This window comes from Tamandua tetradactyla, chromosome 2 (assembly GCF_023851605.1).
Source record: "Tamandua tetradactyla isolate mTamTet1 chromosome 2, mTamTet1.pri, whole genome shotgun sequence".
NCBI lineage: Eukaryota > Metazoa > Chordata > Mammalia > Pilosa > Myrmecophagidae > Tamandua > Tamandua tetradactyla.
Genome location: NC_135328.1, coordinates 140,879,164 through 140,896,062, shown reverse-complemented (window position 1 = coordinate 140,896,062; position 16,899 = coordinate 140,879,164). Strand labels below are relative to the sequence as shown.

At 45.6% G+C, this 16,899-nt stretch overlaps 1 protein-coding gene across 1 annotated transcript in view; it reads left to right on the top strand.

Annotated features, from left to right (window-relative positions):
- The window catches only part of ZC3H12D (zinc finger CCCH-type containing 12D), a 36,301-nt gene extending 19,963 nt beyond the window's left edge, over positions 1 to 16,338 (top strand). The window contains exons 2-5 of the mRNA XM_077130080.1: positions 1,980 to 2,119; positions 11,497 to 11,731; positions 14,591 to 14,697; positions 15,725 to 16,338. Coding sequence (XP_076986195.1) covers positions 1,980 to 2,119; positions 11,497 to 11,731; positions 14,591 to 14,697; positions 15,725 to 16,338 — 1,096 coding nt within the window. The remainder of the gene's footprint in view (positions 1 to 1,979; positions 2,120 to 11,496; positions 11,732 to 14,590; positions 14,698 to 15,724) is intronic.
- Positions 16,339 to 16,899: the final 561 nt, after the last annotated feature.

The following is a 16,899-nucleotide window of genomic DNA, read 5'->3' as shown; positions in this document are numbered from 1 at the left end:
TTGGCCTCGTGTCCTTTGAGTAGAGACAGCATATAGATGGGTCCTGTTTTTAAATCCATTCTGCCAGACTATGTCTTTTGATTGGAGAGTTTAATCCATTAACATTCAGTGTTATTACTGTATGGGTAGTACTTTCTTCTACTATTTTGCCTTCTGAATTTTATATGTCCTATCTAATTTTCCTTCTTTTTACCTTTACTCATAGTCTTCCTTTCTACACTCTTCTCCACACCTCTCTCATCTGTCTTCGTATCTGTCTCCAGTGTTCCCTTTAGTATTTCTTGCAGAGCTGGTCTCTTGGTCACAAATTCTCTCAGTGATTTTTTGTCTGAAAATGTTTTAATTTCTTCCTCATTTTTGAAGGACAATTTTGCTGGATATAGAATTCTTGGTTGGCAGTTTTTCTCTTTTAATAATTTAAATATATTTTCCCACTGTCTTCTCGCCTCCATGGTTTCTGTTGAGAGATCTGTGCATAGTCTTATTGGGCTTCCCTTGTATGTGATGGATTGCTTTTCTCTTCCTGCTTTCAAGACCCTCTCTTTCTCTTTGACTTCTGACATTCTGATTATTAAATGTCTTGGAGTATGTCTGTTTGGATCTGTTCTCTTTGGGGTACGCTGCACTTCTTGATTCTGTAATTTTAAGTCTTTCATAAGAGTTGGGAAATTTTCAGTGATAATTTCCTCCATTAGTTTTTCTCCTCCTTTTTCCTTCTCTTCTCCTTCTGGGACACCCACAACACGTATATTCATGCGCTTCATATTGTCTTTCAGTTCCCTGAGTCCCTGCTCATATTTTTCCATTTCTTCCCCTATATTTTCTGTTTCTTGCTGCATTTCAGATGTTCAGTACTCCAGTTCAGAAATCTTATGTTCTGCCTCTCGAAATCTACCATTGTAGGTTTCCATTGTTTTTTTCATCTCTTCTACTATGTCTTTCATTCCCATAAGTTCTGTGATTTTTTTTTCAGACTTTCAGTTTCTTCTTTTTGTTCTTTCCTTGCCTTCTATCCTCCCTCAATTCAATGATTTTGTTTTTGATGAGGTTTTCTATGTCTGTTCGTACATTCTAAATTAATTGTTTCAGCTCCTGTATGTCATTTGAATTGTTGGTTTGTTCCTTTGACTGGGCCATATCTTCAATTTTCCTAGTGTGATTTGTTATTTTTTGCTGGCATCTAGGCATTTAATTACCTTAATTAGTTTATTCTGGAGATTGCTTTCACTTCTTTTATCTAGGGTTTTCTTGCTTGGATGAATTTGTCTATCTGTTTTTTGACATTACATTCAGCTTTATCTGGACCTTTAGCTTTAAGTTTTGTTTAACAGAGGAGAATTTTTCAGTTCTTGTTTTCTTGTTTCTTGCCCTGCTTGTGTAGTGCCTTTCCCCTACACACTTAGGAGGGTTTACTTAGATATTATAGACCCCAGCCGGATTTCCCAGACCAAACTGGCCTCCTATCAGTAGGAAAGAGTCACCTGCATCGGTTTTCCCTGAGGGTGAGACCCAGCAAGTTGAAAGACTTTCCTGTGAAGTCTCTGGACTCTGTTTTTCTTATCCTGCCCGGTATGTGGTGCTTGTCTGACTGCAGGTCCCACCAGCATAAGATGATGCGGTACCTTTAACTTTGGCAGACTCTCCCTGGGTTCTGGGAGGTGCTCGCAGCGGGTCCAGTTGGTCCAAACTGGGATATGCTGTGTGTCTGGTCACTGACGTGGCCCCAGGAGCTGTCCTGTACTGTTTCTGGTTATTTAGTAGTTGTTCTGGAGGACGAACTAAAATGCGCACATTGTTGAGCCGCCATCTTGACCCAGAAGTCCAAGAAGGGATATATTTTGTACAAAGAACTATTTTCAAAATGCAGACTTACCGCTTCCCTCTTGATTATATGACTGTGGTCCAGGATATTACTATGGGAAATCACTTCGAGGAATCTCTTCCGTGTCTCTTCAGATTTCTTTGTTTTCCCATTACAGCCATGGAAATAAAGAAGTCTTCTCTTGCCGGGGAATCCAGCTGGCCGTGGACTGGTTCAGGGACAGAGGACACACCTACATCAAAGTTTTTGTCCCATCCTGGAGGAAAGACCCACCAAGAGCTGATACCCCCATTCGAGGTATGCTGGAGCAGATACATGTTTAAGTAATCCTGGCACTTTTCCTTATGTGTTTGCCAGGGTTCCCCAGAAAACCAGATTTATTATGAGGAATTGGCTCATGAGAACATGGGGGCTGGCAAATCTGAACTTTGGAAGGCAGGCTGCAAGCTGGAAACGCTGATAAAAGTGCTGCTGAAGTTCACAGTCCACCTTCCCCAGGGGAAGCTGGCTGCCTGGTTCTCATCCTAGTGAGAACCAATGTTGGTGGGGTGTAAAGGAAGTTCTGTGGTAGAATACTCGCCTGTCATGTGGGAGAACTGGGTTCGATTTCCAGCCTGTGTCCTTCTCTCACCCCAACCCCCCCAAAATTCAACAAATGGTGCTGTGATAACGGGACAGTCACATGGAAAAATAATGAAATGTGAGTCCCACCTTACAGCATACAAAAAAAAAAAAAGAAGAAGAACCAATGTTGAAGTTGAGTCCAAATTCTTCTTCTGACTTATGAAATCCTTAGTTCTGGCCTACACCTGACTGGGTAAGGAGACACCCCCCATTGCTGAGGACAGTCTCCTTTGTCCATCTTAGATGTGATCATCTGATTACAGATGCAGATCCATCTCGAGATAGCTTGCATTAACAAGCAGGCCAGTGCTTGACCCAACAATGGAAATACACCATAGCCTAAGTGAACTTGACCCATGAAATAAACCATTGTACCTTGGTAGGACTCCTCACAATTGTAGGCAATTATCTATAATTGTTTGTTTGTTTAATAGTGTCTGTCTTCCTGACTGGACTATAAACTCAATGAAGACACTGACTCTGAACGTTCACTGCTATGGCCCTAGCCCTAGTATAACACTTGGCATATGGTAGCTGCTTAATACATAGTTGTTGAATAGATGAATGAGCAAATGACTCCATCTTCTAGCGTTAATGATGAAGTTCCAAAAGTGAATTGTGTCTTGCAACTTTTAATATTCTGCAGAAAGATTGGTTCTCACCCCTTGTAGAAAATAGTATCTGAAAGAGACATTTCTTCAGTTGGGTAATATTTATTTACTGGATATCTAGTCTAATCTCCTCATTCAAAAAAAAAACCAAGACCTTTTTTTTTTGGTACAGTTAGGAATATTTTAAGTTACAAATAATAGAGAACAGAGGTTTAAACAAATAGGGTTTTATTTTTGTTTGGCATTTGCAAATCAAGAAATCCATGCTCTCCTAATTCATATTGTTTTGGCAAAGCAAAGATGGTTAGAACTGGTCCCTTGGTGATTCTGGGAGATTTCCTTACTTTTTTCTTCCTTGCTTTTTTTTTTGCCTTATTATTTTTACTGTGGTAACATATACGTTACACAAAAATTCCCATGTTAACTAGTTTCATGTGTACAATTCAGTGATACTAATTATATTCACCATAGTGTGCTTCCATCCTCTACAATCCATTCCCAAAACTTTTTCATCACCCCAAACAGAAACTCTGTACCTTTTAGCAATAACTTCAAACTATCCCTTCTCTCAGTCCCTGATACCCTCTAAACTACTTTCAGTCTCTATGAATTTATATAGACATTTTATATAAGTATAATCATACATTATTTGTCTTTTTGTATCTGGCTTATTTCACTTGACATATCTTCAACAGTCATCCCTGTTGTTGTATGTATCAGAGCTTCATTCTTTTTAATGGCTAAGTAATATTCCATTGTGTGTATATACCAGGTTTTGTTTATTCATTCATCTATTGATAGAATACTTCAGTTGCTTCCATCTTTTGGCTTTTGAGAATAATGCTGAATCTTCCAGTCTTTTAACCAAAGGTTTTTTCTGTTGCTGCTGTTATTGTTTTATTACTTTAACAATGGTTAACTATGCCTTCTTTTCTGTTTCTCTTTCTTTCCTATATAAAATGCTATCCTTGTTTTATGGATGTAGCATCTTCCTGAATATTTCTATTATACAGACTTTTTTGGGGGACGGGGGGTGGTGCATGGTCCTGGAATTGAACTTGGGTCTCCTGCATGGAAAGCAAGCATTCTACCACTGAACCACTTGTGCACCCCCTATATAGACTTTTAAAAAGTTCATTTAGGCTCCATGAGGCACATCTACCTTTCCTGTGGTTTTCCTTGTTTATCTAAGGTCCTTCTTTCTGTGTGTGTGTGCTGTTAAGTCTTCCTTTCAAAAGTCTGGTGATTCTGAGATGTCAGTTTTGTGTGTGTGTGAATGAAGAACCACTGTTTTCTCTGCTAGCATGCAGACTTCTCCCTGGAGGTAGGGTTGGCGCTCCATGTCCACTGGCATATCTCCCTTCAGCATAACCCGTACGAACCAGGCAGGAGCTGGGCACCTCTGCCTGCCACTTCCTCCAACACCAAAATCATAGTATTCTTACTTTTGCAGGTGAGCAGCCCCATTAATCTGCCTTCTTTCTAGTGAGAGCTTCACTTTCTTTACAGTGGATGGGGAAACTTGGTGGCCCAGATCCTTGGACGCAACTGCCAATGGAACCCCATCAGCTCGGGTCCTCATACTGCCCACGCCTGGCTCCCTCCCTTAGTGCTCACAGGGCCTCTGAGACTTTTCAGGAACAGGGCTCCCACCTCCATCCACTTCAGCCTTCTGTGCATGTTCTAGGGCAGCAGCTCCGTCCACGAGGACATATCTATCAAAATGATTCTACCTACTCTCCGTCCCCTTAAATTTTGCCAAAATCCTGGGGTTGCCACTGATCCAAGCCCAGTTTTTAAAAAATATTTTTATTGAGAAATCTTCACACACACAACATTCCATACGCAGTGGAATACTCACAATATCACATAGTTATGTATTCATCACCATGATCATTTTTTAAAACATTTGCATCACTCCAGAAAAAAATAAAAACAGAGAAGAAAAAAATCATACATCCCATGCCCCTTACCCCCCCTCTCATTGACCACTAGTATTTCCATCTACCCAACTTACTTTACCCTTTGTTCCCCCATTATTTGTATATTTATCCATATTTTTTACTCATCTGTCCATACCCTAGATAAAAGGAGCATCAGACACGAGGTTTTCACATTCACACAGTCACATTGTGAACAATATATCTTTATATAATCGTCTTCAAGAATCAAGGCTGCTGGAACATAGCTCAACAGTTTCAGATACTTCCCTCCAGCCACTCCAATACACCATAAACTAAAAAGGTATATCTATATAATGCATAAAAATAACCTCCGGGATAACCTCTCAACTCTGTTTGAGATCTCTCAGCCACTGAAAATATTTTGTCTCATTACTCTCTTCCCCCTTTTGGCCAAGAAGTCTTTCTTAATCTCTTGATGCTGGTCCTGGCTTATCCCACGATTTCTGCCCCATGTTGCCAGGGAGGTTTACACCCCTGGGAGTCATGTCCCACATAGGAGGGAGGGCAGTGAGTTCACCTGCCAAGTTGGCTTACAGAGAGAGGCACATTTGAGCAACAAAAGGGGTTCTCTGGGAGATGACTCTTAGGCCTAATTTTAAATATGTTTAGCCTATCCTTTGCAGCAATAAGTTTCATAGGGGCAAACCCCAAGAGTCAGAGCTTGGCCTATCGATTTGGTTGTCCCCACTGCTTGTGTGAATATCAGAAATTCTCCAAATGGGCAAATTGAATATTTCTTCCTTTCTCCACAATTCCCCCAAGAGAACTTTGCAAAAACTTCTTTATTCACTGCCCAAACCACTCTGGGATTTAACAGGGCATCACACTAACCTGGACAAACCAACAAAATCTCATGCCCTAGTCAAGATTCCACGTACTCACGGTATTCAATTAAACAGGCCACACACATTAAATTAGGAAATGTACTACCCAAAATATAAATTTTGCACCAATTAACATCTCTTCCTTTAGTCTCACACAGAAGTTGAATTTTAAAATGTGAAACGATATTATCCTTTATCCAGTCTTCTTATACGCCTTAGTCCTATCCAGATCAGCTTCATTCATATCTCTACTCAAAGTCTGATCACTTTTTCAAGTTTTTAAACTGCTCCTGTATGGGATACTGCTGACTTTCATGGCTTCAGAGCTCTAACTCTGAATCTCAGATGTCACATAAATACCTGAAGTTTCCGGGAATGACCAGGTTTTATACAAACAGCTCAGTATCTCAGAATTTAGATATAACAGTTACAACTCCTGAACATATGTGACTGCTGTAAGAGCTTACAGTCTAGGACCCTTTACAATAGGCCCCAACCTGATAACCCATGCTCTTGACTTCAGTTCACTGAGTTTTTATATTATAGTTAGTCCATATGATGGAGGCATGATAATATTTGTCTTTTTGTTCCTGATATTTCATTCAACATATGGTCCTTAACATTCATTCACCTAATTGCATGCCTCACAACTTCATTCCTTCTTCTGCCCTCAGTAGCCTATTGTCTGTATATACCATAGTTCCCCCTTCCATTCCTCAGTGGTTGTACCCTTAGGCCACCTCCATTCTTTGTGGATTCCTAATACTGTCGCCAGAAACACCAGTGTGCAAATGTCCATTCGTGTCCCCATACTCAGCTCCTCCAGGTACATACTGAGCAACGGGGTTTCAAGATCATATGGCAATGCTCCCCCTAGCTTCCTGTGGGACCACCACACTGCCCTCCAAGGGGCTGCACCTTTCAGCTTCCCTACCAACAGTGAATAGGAACATCTCATTCTCCACCTTTTTTTAGCACATACTTCTCTCTGTTCATTTTTAAACAGTTTTATTCACACATCATACAATCCAATCTAAGTATACAGACATGTCTTCACCACCATAATCTAGCTGAAAACATTTCCTTTTCTTCCACAAAGAATCCATATCCCTCCCTCATGCCCCCTACCTTTTAACATTTAGTTTTGGCTTAACGCCTCTGTTACATTCAGTGGAAGCATATTACAATGTTACTGTTGACTATACATCCTAGCTTGCATTGATTGTACTTTTTCCCACAAACCTTTTCTCAACTCCCTGCAATCGTGACATTAATTTGTTCTCCCTCATGCAAAAACATTTTTTTTTATTTGTACATTTAATCACCATCATCATCCACTCTAGGCATTCCTAAATTATATCATCTCAGTCTTTACCCTCTATCTTTCCTTCTGGTTTCATACGTGACCCCAGCCCTTCTCCCTCTATCACACTCACATTCTGTTTCATTCTGTGTACTTATATTATTCCAAGCCCATTTTAAATGTGATTGTGGATTTCCTCCTGTTTATATTTCTTTACTGTCATTTCAATGGGAGTTGGAGAGGGAGGCAAGATGAATACTTGTATTCAATTTTCCTTAGTAACTGACTGCTCCCCCAAATTCTTTATGGCCTTAACATGGAGAAGGGTGACTTTCAACATTTGTGCAATATTTAAATACAATCAGAGTAAAGAGTAGAGAATTCATTTGGGAAGTGGGAAGGGATTTTTAAAGAAGCTACAAACTTATGGGGAATAGATTAATACATTTGACTACATTAAAACAAAAGCTTGGGCAGGCCATGGTGCCTCAGCAGGCAGAATTCTTGTCTGCCATCCTGGAGACCTGGGTTCGATTCCCTATGCCTGCCCATGCAAAATAAATAAATAAAAATAAAATAAAAGCTTCTATTCATTAGTGAATGCTATAAAAACCTGCACCCCAGAAGGAAGGAAGGAAGGGAAAAAAAAGAAGGAAGGAAGGAAGGAGAAAGAGAGGAATCTCAAATTTGGAGCGGCTATAGGGGACTTAAACATCATATATTACTGACAAAGGATTCTTGCCCCCAGTCTGTAGAGAACTCCTCCAAATTAATGAGACAAAGACAAAAACCAATGGAAAAATATGTCAAAGCATGAATAGGCCTTTCATAGAAAAGAAAACATAAATGGTCAACAAACATAAGAAAAAAGGGCCAAGCTTGCTGTTTTGTTTTGCTAAGCCTGCCAGAATGCAATACACTAGAGATGGCCTGGCTTTTATAAAGGGGATTTATTTAGTTACAAATTTACTAATTTGAGAAGGCACATGACAATGTCTGCTGGCCCTCTTTCCCAGCTTCTGTGTTCAAACCTCTTTCCTGGGAGTGTTTTCTTTTTGCATCTCCAAACGTCTGGGTCTGAGCCACTTCTGAGCGCCGAGTCAAAGTGTGCCAGGCTGCTGAGCTGTACTGAGCTGTTTCTCTTCTGACTTCTCTGTTTTAGTCTCACTTACTGCGGAAGGCATTCCCATTAGCCAACCACAGATGTAATCAGCCATAAATGAAATTGACATGCTGATGATTTAAGTCACAGCAACAGACCTGGGCACCATCACCTGGCCCAGTTGGCACCTGAGCCTAACTACTACACGTGTTAATAATCAGACATGGGCAAAATAAAACTGCAGTAAGAGGCCATTTTACACCTACCAGATGGGCATCAATTAAAAGATCTGAAAATGCCAACTGTTGGCAACGTTGTCTTATATGTAAACTGGAATAAACACATTGGAAGACAATTTGTCATTGTCTTGTAAAGTGCCCTTTCCTGCAACTCAGCAAGATTCACTCTTAGAGAAACACTTGCACCTCCATACCAGGAGATTAACATGCAAAAGTCTACAGCATTGAACATTATTGATGCATTGCTGAGGCCAAATTTTATTAACACAATTGTAAATGAAAAAAGCAAGCTGAGTAAGAATACAATAAGATTCCATTTGTGTAACGCCATGTTAAAATGATCCTTTCTGAGGATGCATACATATATATTTTAAAATAAAAGCAAGGAATCATAAACACAAAGTTTAAAAAAATCAGTTATCTTTAGGGCAACACTCAAACTGGGTGGGGTGACCGACTTCAAAAGCAGAGCTTTTTTTTTTTTTTTTTGGTACCAAAAGCCAGAAGCAGGCTGTGTTGTTTTCAAGTAGGGCAGTGCATTTGCAGCTTTTTAAATTATTCTTTGAACTATATACACTTACACACTTTTGAAAACCATGTTATATAGGAAAGGGCCTAGACTTAAGGGATGAAATGATTTATGATGAATATGCTAATACACTTCCAAGTTATAAAAAACTTTTCAATATAGAAGGGGTTTTCTTTTGCATGTTTCCAAGGGCAAAACTAAGATCAAAGAGTAGACCCTGCAAAAATGAGGATTTCAGCTTCTGACAAGAAAGGTCCTGCCACCTGCTATGTACCCACATCCTTACAGTTTTCATGATTATCTTCCACACCCACTGTAAGGTGGGCACAGGAGGTTTGTAATGGAAAACCTGAGATTAGACTAGTTCTTAGGTTAAGAGTACCAGAGTTGGGGTAAGACCAAAGTCCAGATTGGCCTTTCTTCCAGACTTCTCCTGTGCCTGTTTCTGTCCCTCAGAGCTGTCGGTAATGGGATGCCCCACCTCCGAAGGCATCCCAGGCAGGTTCCAATGGCTCTAAGGACCCCATCAGGAGCCTGCAGGCAGATATAAGTTTCTAATAATTTCTGGGGCCACGCCACAAGCCCAGTGACAATATGAATGTCTTTCTTGTGACAGAAGAATGTGATAGAAGAAGTCCTCTTGTGTCTACTGGGGGTGGGTGGGTGCTGGTTCTTTGGTAACGGGAGGTGGCCATCAAAGTACAAGGGCCGTGGCTTTCATCTCCCTTCAGAGTTAACTCTAGTTTCCTGGGCTGCTGTAATGAAGCACCATAAGCTGGGTGGCTTAAAACAACAGAATTCTATTGTCTCAGTTCTGAAGACTAGAAGTCAGAAATCTGTAGGGGACAATCCTTCCTTGCTTCTCTCCTAGCTGGCGGTGGTGGCTGGCAATCCTCGGGCTTCAGTCTCTGCCTCAGTTGTCAGCTGGCCTCTCCCTCATTTCTGTCTGTCGGTGTCCAATTCTCCCCTTCTAATCATACAAGTCAAAATGGACTACAGCCTCGTTTAAAAAAAATTGTGTGTAGACAACCTTTTTTTTATTGTGAAATATGACATATATACAAAAAAAGCAATACATTTCAAAGTACATTGTAACAAGTAGTTATAGAACATATTTCAGAGTTTTTGTATATGTTACAGTTCTATAAGTTTAGGTTTTTCCTTTTAGCTGCTCCAAGACACTGGAGACTAAAAAAAATAGAGATATGATTCAGGAGTCATACTCATTTGTTAAATCCTACCTTCTCTATTATAACTCCTCCTTCTCCTTTGATCTTTCACCCACTCTTTAGGGGTATTTGGGCTATGCCTATTCTAACTTTTTCATGTTGGAAGGGGGCTGCTGATAATATGGGATAGGGGGATATAGTTGATGTTCTGGAGAGGCTGGGCCCTCTGGGTTTCAGGACTTAGCTGGCCTAGGAACCCATCTGGAGGTTGTAGGTTTCTGGAAAGTAATCACAGTGCATGGAACTTTGGTAGGCTCTCAGATAAAGCCCTAGGTGATCTTTATGGTTGGCAGGAATGGTTTTGATTGGGGTTAATAAAGCCCCATTTTAATTTTATTATTTTTATTTTGGGGGGTGCTCCAGAACTTATTAATCTTTTAAAAAAAAACTTTTATTGCAGTGATGTGTATATGTATATACATGTCTCAAAATCTCCCATTTTAACTACTTTCAGGTCTACACTTTAGTCATATTAATTTCATTCACAATATCCTGCTACATCACCCACACCCATTACACAGACATTTTCATCTCTTCAAACAAAAACTCGACACCTAATTCCCCCTTCTCCTCACCCCATCCCTTGGTAACATGCAAGCTACTTTCTGTCTCTGTGACTTTGCCTATTATGATAGTTCATATAAGTGAGTTCATACAATATTTGTCCTTTCATGTCTGGTTTCTTTCACTTGGCCTAATGCTGTCAGGGTTCATCCATGTTGTAGCATGTATCAGAACTTCTTACCTTTATAAGGCTGAGTAATATGCCATTGTGTGTATCTATCACATTTTGTCCTATTTGGCTTTATCTTAACTAATCACATCCTCAAAGAGGACCCTTAAGTTCACACTCAGGGGTCAAGAGAGGGGTAAGGACTTGAACATGCCTTTTTGGGGGGCACAATTCAACCCCAACACCCTCCCTTGTTGGGCACCATACTGGACCCTGTCATGACAGGCAGGTCAGAAGCTAGCAGTCCTTTCAGCTCAGCCTGCTGGTAAATTCAATGAAATCCAGTGAAAAGACATGAGCATAATATGGTGGAGGAAGCTGGGGTTCCCTCCCTCCTCTCAAAACCTCCCTGTCCTGCTCCGACGGCGGGGGTGGGGGGAGGGGGGAGGGGTAGTGGCTGGGGGCTTGGCTCAGAGGACCCCTGGGCGGCTGCCCTCGGTGATGGGGGAAGCCCAAGGGGCTGGGGTCCACTGAGAAGGCCGGTCCCCTAGTGCCCCGTCAACCCTGTGGCCCCAGAACAGTGCGTGCTGGAGGCGCTGGAGAGGCAGGGCGTGCTGGTGTACACGCCTTCCCGGCTGGTGAGCGGCCGACGCGTGGTCTGCTACGACGACCGCTACATCGTGAAGGTGGCCTACGAGCAGGACGGCGTCATTGTCTCCAACGACAACTACCGCGACCTGCAGAACGAGAGCCCCGCGTGGAAGTGGTTCATCGAGCAGAGGCTGCTCATGTTCTCCTTCGTGAACGACAGGTGCGGGCGCCGCGGGGAAGCTGCGGGTTTGCTGATGCGCCGGGGCGGGTCCAAGCCGGCAGGAGCCCCTGGGAGCAGCCTCAGCGAGGCGGCTGCGGTCCCGGGCACAGGCCAGGAAAGCTCAGCTGTCCCAGTCCCACCTTCCTCCATCCTCTCCCCCCACCTCCCCTTGCTCTCTGGGCACTTTCACCCCCCGGGCTGTCTGTCCCAATTGTCCCCATGTCCACCATTACCTCACAGAGTCTGCACCAAGATGCCCACCAGCTTAGGGCACTGTGAGTTTGGAAAGAATGTCCTACTTCAAATAAGAGCATTGAAATTGCCATCATGGGAAAATCTCAATTTTGTCGCATTTTCTTTCACTTAATTTGTCTAGGTGCTTTTTTTTTTTTTTTAAGGTTTTGAATTATACATGGAAACGGTCAATATAATCTTTCTTGTGCTTTGGACTGTGGAGATCCCCACCGCCACCCTTTTTCTTTTTATTGAGAAATTTTCACACACATACACTCTGTATGGTGCACAATCAGTGGCTTACAATATCATCACATAGTTGTGTATTCATCACCATGATCATTATTTAGAACATTTGCATCACTCCAGAAAAAGAAATAAAAAGAAAAAAGAAAAAACTTACACATACCATACTCCTTACCCACCCTTCCCTCTCACTGATTGACTAGTGTTTCCTTCTACACAATTTATTTTACCCTATTGTCCTCCCTATTATTTATTTTTTTATCCATATTTTTTACTCATTGTCCATACCCTGGATATAAGGAACATCAGACACAAGTTTTCACAGTCATATAGTCATAGTGTAAACATTTTATCTTTATACAATCATCTTCAAGAATAAAGGGTCCTGGAACACAACTCAACAGTTTCAAATACTTCCCTCCAGCCACTCCAATACACCATGAACTAAAAAGGGATACCTATGTCATGCATAAGAATAATCTCCAGGATAACCTCTCGACTCTGTTTGAAATCTCTCAACCACTAAAACTTTATTTTGTCTCATTACTCTCTTCCCCTTTTTGGTCAGGGAAGCTTTCCCAATCCCTTGATACTGGGTCCCAGCTTATCCGGGGATTTCTGTCCCACATTGCCAGGGAGATTTACACCCCTGAGAAACATGTTCTATGTAGGAGGGACGGCAGTGAGTTCACCTGCTGAGTTGGCTTAAAGAGAAAGGCCACATCTGAGCAACTAAAGAGGTTCTCTGGGGGTGACTCAGGTCTAATTTTAAGTAGGCTTAGCCTATCCTTTGCAGGAATAAGTTTCCTAGGGGCAACCCCCAAGATTGAGAGCTCAGCCTATTGATTTGATTGTCCCCACTGCTTGCAAAATATCAGAAATTCTCCAAATGGGGAAGTTGAATATTTCCCGCTCTCTCCCCATTCCCCCAAGGGTACCTGGCAAAAACTTCTTCAAGTCACTGCCCAAATCACTCTGGGATTTATCAGGGCATCACAGTAACCTGGACAAACCAACAAAATCTCATGCCCTATTCAAGATTCCATGTACTAATGGTGTTCAACTAAACTGACCATATAAGTCAAATTAGGAAATGCGCTACCCAGAATATAAATTTTGCACCAATCAAACATCTCTCCCTTTTGGACTGTGGACATCTTAATCTGCCTGGAACTGGCTCTATCTCCACACCTTTTAGTTCCTATTTTCAGGAGAATCAGATTGGTTCATTCATGCTCTAGATAGGATCCCGGGTTAGGTGTCCACCCTGAGACAACAGCTACTGTGGGGTAGAGAAAGTTGGTAGGATTGCAAGATGCAAACAGGTTAGCTGAGGCAGTGCGGGGTGCCTAGAGGGAGCTGGGGTGAGGAAGACACTAAAAGCCTGCCTGAGGTGTTGTCACTACAAGCATGTCTAGTATAAGCTTGAGCTTGTAGCACTAGGCAAGCCCTAGGAACCTGGCAAGGCAAACGTGGATCTCAAGATGAGAATAAGGGAGAACATAGAGATTCTTGCTCAAAACATCAGTCCATTCCAATTTCTGTATTAAGCAATGGTGACTCAACCCCCATTCTGGGCTCTTTTACTAGGCTTTAGGTGTGTGGTCTGAGCCATGCTTCTCAGGTCTGTCTCATTTGCCATGTCCACAGCATGCTGGGTACAAATGGATACTGGATAACCATCTGTAGATGAATGAATGATTCTGAGTGAATGACTGTGGGGGTGAGTGAATAAGAAAGTGAGTGAATGAATGTATGAATAATTGAGTGAATGGGTGATTGAGTGTATGAGAGTGAGTAAATGAAAGAGTGAGTAAATGAGTGAGCATATGCATGAGAGAGTGAATGAATGATGATGAGTGATAGGGTGAGGGGAGGGGCACCCGGATCAGGGCTCCCTGTCACTGATTCCCTTCCTGGAACTTCGTGCGGGCTGGTAACTTTCACCTATGTGCCCAGAGACAGTGGAGCAATGGGATCTGAGCCTCAAGGAGCTCCGGGCTCCGGAGACGTCCAGGAGCCTTGTAGGAGCTGCCTGTGAGCTCTTCAGAGCTTTCCACCCTTTCGCTGCTGCCACTGGAAAGGAGCCTAGGGTGGCCACAGGGCAACTCCTTTTTAGCGACAGTCACCCGGGGAAGTGTCAGAGGCAGGCTTGCTGCTGGGATTGCCCGAGTACCCTCGGGCAGTGTGTGGGTGTGTGGGTGTGTCGGGGGGGAGCCCTGGACGGAGATACCCCAGCAGAGGGAGCACCCCTGGACGGCGGGCCCGGCTTGACCTAGGCTGCCCCTAGCACAGGGTGGCTCGGGCCCGCTTGCCCTGTTCGGGGTCCATGGCTTGCCCCCAGAGTCTCCCAGTGGCCTCCCTGTGCTTGTTTTCCAGGTTCATGCCTCCTGACGACCCTTTGGGCCGCCGCGGGCCCACCCTGAGCACCTTCCTGAGTAGGCGGCTGGAGCCCCCGGAGCAGTCCTGGCAGCGCTGCCCCTACGGTGGGTGGGAAGCTGCCGGGCAGCGGGGGCCCACCCTGGATTCTGCCCTTGTCCAGCTGGGGGGCCCTGACGGGTAACCTAGCCTCTCAGACCACAGTTGCCTGATGGGGTTGTTGGGACAATAAACAGGGATTGTGGTGTCTGCTGAAAGAGGGCACGGGCGGGGGCCAAACACAGGACAGGACAGCGTGCGGCCAGCTGGGCGCGTCCAGCTTCCCCTCCTCGGGTCCTTCACCTGGCACCTGACACCCACATCCTGAGCCCTCTCCTTCCTTAGGACTGTGGTCAGTGATGTCTGTGGAGGGAAGGACTTTCTCCCACGGCCCTCTGGGGACCCCGCCTTCTAGGCAGCTCTCTCACTCCCTTGCTCTCTCACTAATTTTGGCCAGTTATTTAAAAGCCACACGGCATGTGGCTTTTGTGGATGTATGTAAAGTCCTTTGGCCGGAAGCCTTAGGGTGACCGCCCATACAGACTTCCTTGTCGCCCTGACTTGGACGGTAAATTATGGGTCATCTATTAGAAAGGTCTGTAGAGAGAAGGCAGTGGTTACAAGGGGTGTGGACAATGGTGGAAATTGAGGCAGCACTGCGGGCGGAATCCTACCAAAGCAACCACCCCTAATCCACATCCTGTATCCCCAACCCCGAAGGTTAGTCCTGCCCACAGGGCCCTGGACAGGGGAAGAGGAAGGTCATTGGATCCAGAAATTTTGGTCTCACTCCCCGGTCGAAGGGAGTCCCCACCCCCTGTGCCAGGGACTGCGGTTGTGTGCTGAGCCCGCCACTCGGCACCCACTCGGACCGCAGGCCACTCCCCTTACCTCGGCCTCCGCCCCAACTCTGAGGCCTTTCCTGAGTGAAAAGGCCGGGGAGAGAACCCCAAGTAGGGAGGGAGCTCCGCGGGGGAAAGAAGGACGCTCAGAGGGTGGAAAGAGGGGACTCCAGGGAGGGAGAGGGGGGAGCCCCGGGTAGCCGGCAGGGAGCCCCGCGGCCTCACCCGGAATCTCTTGCCCCGCTCCTTCCAGGCAAGAAGTGCACCTACGGCGCCAAGTGCAAGTTCCAGCACCCGGAACGGCCGCGGCGCCCACCGCCCGCAGTAGCCGACGAGCTGCGCGCGCACGCCGCGGGCCTGGAGGGCAGCTTCTCGCGGCTCGCCTGCAGCCACGGCCCCGGGCCCCTCGCCGGGCGCCCCCCGGCCCAGCGCGGCCTCGCCAGCCCCCCGAACCCGCGAGCCCGCGGCGCGCAGGTCGAGGCGCGGGCTGGAGGCCCCGGGAGCCTGCCTAGCGACCCGCTGGTACCCCGCCAGCAGCCGGGAGTCCCGCGGGCACTCGCACAAGGGCCCGGCGGGTCTCGGGTTCGCCCCGTGTATTCCGAGCTGGGCCGGGCTGCACCGGGAGCTCACGGCCCGGGGCACCAGGCCGAGCCCCGCACGCTGCCGGGTTCTCCCGCTGGCTCGGGGGCGCCCCGCGAGGGCCTCGCTCCCCGCGACGGTCCACCTCGCCCGGCCTCCTCTCTTCTTCCCAGGATCCGCACGCTCGGGGCGACGCGGAGGACCCCTAAGGAGCCGGCCCCGAAGGCCGCTGAGTCAGCTCGCGATCTCGCGGACGGTCCTGCGCCTGGGGAGCCCATTTCTGAATGAGGCTGGTCGGGAGCTTTTCATATTAATCTTTTTCTAACCCGGGTGGGGAGCTAGTGCTCCAACCTTCGTGTGCGCTCTGCGGGCACAGACCGGGGGTGGGGGGGTGGGGGGGCTGGGTAGCCCAGGTCTTACAGGACACTGTGTCCTGAGGGCTGGCAGACACACACACACACACACACACGCAACCACACACACCAATAAACACATACCACATACAGACCACCCGCCTTACCCCACCACCACACACCACTCATAACACATACAACCAGTCACATAGCATACTCCACCACACACACTGCACACATGTACACACACATGCCTCACTACCTGACCACTCATGTCATACCCAGACACCCCAACTCTACCCCTCCATTTTGGGGGGGCCACCCATTGTGGTAGGTTCTGGCCCAGGCCTTCTGCCGTCTGAGCCTTCTAAGCTGCCCTTCACAGCTGAGCCACGGCCAGTGAGCCCAGCAGCCTTCAGCTGGGGCCTGCGAGAGCAGGGATGAGCCTGGGTCAGGTTTATTGCCCCTTGCCACCAGCTCCTACGTTGAGTTTTGG